General features: G+C 35.3%; 1 protein-coding gene across 1 annotated transcript; it reads left to right on the forward strand.

Annotated features, from left to right (window-relative positions):
• Window positions 1–3,788: 3,788 nt before the first annotated feature.
• Window positions 3,789–5,734, forward strand: EV154DRAFT_586640 (uncharacterized protein; the record flags this gene model as incomplete). The annotated part of the gene is made up of 6 exons (XM_051606791.1): window positions 3,789–3,977; window positions 4,048–4,167; window positions 4,235–4,332; window positions 4,396–4,516; window positions 4,591–4,944; window positions 5,015–5,734. 6 exons carry the CDS (start codon window positions 3,789–3,791, stop codon window positions 5,243–5,245), a joined length of 1,113 nt encoding a protein of 370 aa, XP_051458529.1. The 3' UTR covers window positions 5,246–5,734.
• Window positions 5,735–6,627: the final 893 nt, after the last annotated feature.

Consider the following 6,627-nt stretch of genomic DNA (forward strand, 5'->3'; position numbering starts at 1 on the left):
CCAAAAAGAAAAAAAAAATTAAATTAAAAGAGAGTGACGTTCATATTTGACAGAGAGAGAGAGTGTGTGTAGCTTTTTTACACATGAGTGGAGTTACAAATATTTTGTTTGATTTTTTAAAAAAAATGTACTGATGCCAAATCTGTCAAATGAAAAAACTAAAGCAAACTCACATATACACAAAGGAAAATTAAATGACATCAATTGAAATACCTTATAAATTAACTAGTGTAAAAACGGCTTTTATTTGTGATAGATAAGTATGGGTCGACGTCAAGACGAAATAATATTCAAGTTGTAACGCTCTTCGACGTACAGCTGATTACTCCATCAGTGAATTTCCTGTTATAATATATTGGGTTGAGTCTTTCGAATGTAATAAATAAAATACTGCTACTAAATGTAAATAAAACCTGAATGATCCGAAAAGTCCAATAAACTAGAGCAAATCACTTCTCTTCCGCTTATGACTCGCCTAGTTCGAGTTCCTTTTAAAGAATTATTTCTAATCCTTATCAAATAACCGTAAATGACGCCGCCATTGCTTGACTGAGTAAAAAAGTTAGTGGTGAAATTTAATAACAGTTTAGCAAATCGATGACCCTTTGACTTCATTCCAGAAATAAACTTTCTATTGAATATATTTTAAATCAACAAGAACCTGAGTACATTATATATCGATTAATTAAAGCTTAAACTTTGACGGTAATTTCCCTCCTATTGTAGTTCCATTCAATTCTAATGGCCAATTTGTTTTTGTATTAATCGACAAATTAAATCTTGTCCATCGAAATCTATTAAAGCTCACAGCTGAACTTTATTAACGGAGGGAGGCGCATCAAGCTAAAAATGGGTTTTTTCGGAGGAGTTTTAAATGTGTCTCTTTACCCCCTTATTATTTGGGAGATATATAAAGGGAACTTCACTTTCTTCTCTCTTTCTCTCTTTCTTCACAAAACAAAACCACTCTCTTTTTCTTGTAATTTATAATGAAACTCACGCTTGCTTCCATCATGTTATGTATCTCGTTTTTATTGAGCCAGTCAAGTAACGCAACGCCTATTTCAGAAAATTCAATGGGTTGTATGATAAGATCGAATACATGGGATCCATACTGCAAGAAACCATAAACATATATTTCTTTCAATTTTGCTATATTATATCAATAAATAAAAACCTTCTTCTTTTTTATGCTTGCATTTAATTCTTTTATCGCTCCAATTTAAAGTGATATCCCCCTTTCTTTTTTTTTTTCGTCGCAGTAACAATAGGTTTGTCATTGGTGAATAAACTCCAAAAAGAAAAGAAAAAGTTATCCAATTGTATGAATACGCCCGAGTGCTGCCTTTCATGCATGAGTGCATCTTTTGTGTTACACGCATACATTCTGAATCACTCTTGGAGTCTAGACGACGACATACTCCTTCTTCTCCCCCCAAAAAAAAAGAGTGTTCTTCTCCTTGGTCTTTTTTTGCGCCTATTTTAAACAAAATTGGCATCTTCCGTTTGGTTCATGATAGTCCACGAGTAACTTCTCCTTAGAGTCACTTGTTTAAAATAAATGTTTTCTAAAGGAGATGTAAACACATACGCACCATTGACATCTTAAAACGGGGGAAATGGGAAATCTTGCTATTTATTGTTTTTTTTTTAATAGAAACAAAAAATTTCGAGGGATAATGACAACCCATATGCAAACCTTTAATAATATGTCGGTTGACTATCCTTGGGAATGAAACAAGCACGGACTTAAAAGCCTGCACTGGAATATATACCATCCTTATCAATTGAAAACTCTTGGACAACGCTTCTTTGCGGATGCTTTTCTCCTCCCCGAGTCATTGCCATGTGACCCTCCTTCATGGTTTGTGGGTTAGTCAACATGAAGATGAAACGTTTTATGCTGCATCAATAACCACCGAAATAGATATTTGCTTTTGGCGTGATATATTTATAGATATTTTTGTTAAATTATACGATGGAGTTCTTCTTTTTTTTTTTTTTATCATTATTATCGGCCTTGTATCTAAAATAGATGTTGTTCCCGTTATTCCTATATTTGTCAATGTACATCCACTGCCAATTTCGAACGGATCAACTTGGATGATTGGAATTTCTCGATGGGGAGTATAGTAACGCGTCATCTTACAATGCTGGAATTAGATATTCAGGAGAACAAAAAAAAATCCAATGAAAATGTCCAAAGCTTATATGACAATAGTGTAACAAATAAACAGGCCGCAATAAACAAAACAAAAGAGGGGGTCCATCGTACACATGTAAAAATTCCCAACGTTAGTTGTTTCATGCTGTAATTAAAAAAAAAAGAAGGAATCCTTTCATTGCGTGATTTTTGTCATATATATATATATATCAAAAGACTTTAGACAAGTGCCCTGAATAGTAAATAATGCAATTTAGATGAAAGCATCTAAAATGGTTTAGTTTAATATAATTAAGGATACCAATCAAAACGGAAAACTGAAATAAAATAAATGCAGCCATATGTCGAGATTTTTATATATGCATTTTTATGGATAAGACCTAATGGCTACGCAAAATCGCCTTTCTATTTATGCTTTTTTAAATATATTAATAAATATGTTCATATAAAAGCTTTATCTACAGCAACAACAGCACCATTTCCACTCTATCATCATAATTAAACATAATCATACACTTCCACCACATATTCCTTCTCATCACCTTTAGTTACTAAATCAGCATACTCATCAACAACACTTGGAGGTTCAGTACTACTAGATTGAGCGTGGGTCAGATGGTAATTGTTAAACTCTTTTCATCTTATAGTCTCTTCCACAGCACGTTGAATAAATACACGGGAATCCAGGTGTGGAACTCAAATATATTTTATCTTGCTTGATATGGTGATCCCGAGATGATTCTTCAGAGCTGTCATTCCACTCTTTACTATCACCATATAAAGTCAGGAAGTTGTTATTGGGTACAACATTAGCATCACCTTTATCTTCAGTATTGGACTTTTAAGGCTGCCGAGTTTCACTATAAAATTAAAAAATCCTCTATTCTCATTCCAAATACCATTAAAATAATACTTGCTCAAAAATATAGGTCTTTACTTGTAAGGAGAATACATTGAGTGGTCCAGTTTATATATCCATCTCTGCTTATTTTTTGTAGCACCCTATGACTTTCTTTATCTTTGTTGTTGTTGCCCTTTTTTCAATACATTGGGTCGGAAATCGAAAAAACTATCATGCAAAATATGCTATCCAGATTATCATGGAAAAGAACGTCATGTCCTCTGTCAAAAAAGTTAAATGCCAACTAGGGACACTTCAATGCCTCACTGAAATTGGTTTAAACCGAAAAAAAAACAATATTTTAAACCCTATCTACGACAACTGAAAGCGCAATTGTTGATGACTGACGAGGAAATAAAATCGTAAAGGGACAGTCATGGCATCACCTTTTTCTGGTAGTCGTCCGATTTATTTTCACTACGAATCCAGTACGAATCACCTGTTTGTTTACAATAGCCTTCAATTCTTGACTACAATATTTGTCATTTACCAGTCGATAAACATGTTTACAGCTCCATATAAGACAGCATAAGGCCCTCTCTCTATTTGAACCTATCACGTGATAGATAAAGGGTGCTTGTATGTAGGTGACACAGTAAAGCGAGCCAAAAAAAACAAAAATAAAAAGAACTCCGCTAGTTCCTTGTACTTGTTACCCTTCTCTTCATTAGAAAAATGCAGACCATTGGACCAGCAGGTATAATTAAAAAATAAATAAGAGTAATGCCCCAGAATTACAAAAGGTCTAAAACGATTGCAACGAAAAAAAAAAAACGGCCAGGCTTTTATAATGTGCCTGTAACAAAGTTCCTGGTTTTATGCGTAGGCTGCTGCTCTATTTTGGTTGCCATACTTAACCTAAAGCAGTACTCTCATTTGCAATTAACGCCACACCTTATAGTTCATCATCAAGTTAAGACCTCTCTTTAATAATTTCGAGTTTTTAATGACCCATGGGAACTGACCTTCTTTACTTGTATAGTTCTGGCGATTACTGACCTCTCATTTCATATTTGCTAATTCAGGTGATGTGTTTTTCGGTTCTATATTACTGTACACCATGCGTGTCATTGAAAGGCAGTATGGAAGTGCAAAGTATATGGTAAAATAAATATAAAACTTTACCCCTTCTCTCGTAAACCTCGTTTCTAATATCAAATATGAATTAGGCCTTTCTTTTCATTACCACCTTAATATCCACACTATTCGAACTAGGTGCTCTGGCGTTCGGTGCTCGCATTGGATTAAAAAGCATACCAGGCGGACCGTAAGATCATACACGCACCCAAAATTATTCACAACCGACAACATAACCTTTACTTTGTTATAGTTTCGCACTTTTATTCGCTGTCTTATATCAATACCATCGCCTTATCCCAGTAACATATCGATTTCGAGTGTTTGGTATAACAATGAACGATAAATTATTCTTGTACATCTTGGCCTTCCAAGTAAAGATATATATATATATATATATATAAAACAACCTTGTTCCCCATTACTCAATTGTTTTTACCTCCCATAGCTTGCCGTATCTCAGTCATTGCAAACGATCACACCAGCTCTATGTGGAATTCTATCAGGCGCTTTATACAGAACCGACATTGCAAATATCAAACAATGGAGATTCCCGTCCATCCTCCAAAAGTTCACAATACAATTTATAAAACCGTATCTCGTCTCTCCTCCCATTGCTAGATCCTCTTCTACCACACCGAATCAACGTCCTATCGTGACTGGAATATCGCCTGTGGATAACATGATGACAACTGGCTTAAGAAACCGAAGAGCAACCAATTCCACCACCAACAGTACTAATAGTAGGCCGGAAACACCTGCACCCGTATCCGTCGCTGCAGAAGGTACATCCTCCGTCAGGGTAAGTTTCTAATAAATGAAGAGTAAATTATTTAACAGCGCCTAAATTTAAATATATATATAAAAAAAAGGATTACTTTGATACAATCACAGGTAGAGATGTGGCGGGATCAGAACTGGAACCACCTTCGCCTGAACATACCAGAGTTTTGGTAGTCATGTTTCCGGATCATCCAAGAGAGACAATCACAAGAGCGCTATCATCAGCGCATAACGATTTAAACAGAGCAGTTGAAATCATGTTGAGTACACCGTCGCCTGCACACGCTACTGGAAGTAGTACGACGAGACCCTCAGAATAATAATACAGCTTATCCTTTCCCCCGTGCATGATAAAAAAAAACACCCCTTTCTCACTCCTTTGTTTCCTTTATAAATTGTAGACGACAAAATAAAAATTAACTAGCCTAAACACGTTGTTGCCCTGCTTGCTATGTCAATGTTTATCGCGGAAATATTCATTAACTTTGTTGAACACTCGTGTTTAATAGGTCGTCTCTTATTTAAGTGCCAGATATGAGTCTATCCAAAGTTACTTCAACCTCTTTCCTAGAAAGAAATAAAACACGCTAGAGAGCAATCATACAATCATGGAAAATTACAAGTTATTTTCTAATAAATTGATTTGCTATAACCAGCTCTTCATATTGCTTGACTTCAAAGACAATGGTACTATTGTTTATCCACTGGTGCTTTATATACTCGGGAAAGTATGATTCAGACCTTTACCCTATGAGTTTTTTTTTTTCTCAAGTACATGGAGAGAATGAAGAATTCCATTCAGCTTTTTTTTTTTTTTTTGGCTAACAATGGTTGAACCTCTTTAGACAACAAGAGGGTCAAAGTAAATTATGGCCAATAATATGCTTTTCTCACGCCAAAATATACGATGCGTACCCAGACATATGTGTAAATAACGCGTCTGATAATCTCCAGAGTAGCACTATATAACTGAGTTTCTTTTTAGCATAGGCATACAAGTAAAAGGCACCCATTTCATAGTCACCCAATTACTGCTTCAATGGTGTTAAAGCAAAGTTTTCGAATTAAAGGCAGAAATTCTTTTCTCGACTTCGGTTGTATTGACTGCTTTACTAATAGTTGAATAACAACTACATTACAATACTGCGTTTATAAATTCAGTTGGTTTTCATGGCAACTTTCCTCTTGAGGTTATAATTAAAGCATGCTATAAAGTGAAAGGGGTTTGCCTTCACGTCCATGTTTAATAATCCAATAAATACACTGAGTTATATGGGTTTAATTTTGAAAAGGAAAAAAAAAAGCTGGGCGTTGGCGGGGCCATTTAATGAGATGTACAAGTTGGCAAAGCTAGAATCGATTAAAATATAAGCCAATAGAAAGTCAAGGATAATTTTGGCATGATTTTTCATTTTCATTAGATATAAGTGTAATTGAGAGTTTTTTTTTTTCATTTTCATTAGATATAAGTATAATTGAGAGTTTTTTTTTCATTTTCATTAAAGAATAGGTTGAGCCCAGGGTAGCCACTCCCAGACCTGTTCCCCCCTATTACCGGCCCTCCAGGCTCGAGGTCTGGTACACTATGCTCACAAATTGAAACTGGCCTTGCCCCAACTTGATCACACTGCCTTCATATGAAAATGCCGACAACGCTTCGCAGACGCACGATTGGTAACGCTAGCACTCCTCCCTTCAGGCG

The sequence above is a fragment of the Mucor mucedo genome (assembly GCF_025094135.1).
Source record: "Mucor mucedo strain NRRL 3635 chromosome Unknown EV154scaffold_36, whole genome shotgun sequence".
In the NCBI taxonomy this organism is placed as follows: domain Eukaryota; kingdom Fungi; phylum Mucoromycota; class Mucoromycetes; order Mucorales; family Mucoraceae; genus Mucor; species Mucor mucedo.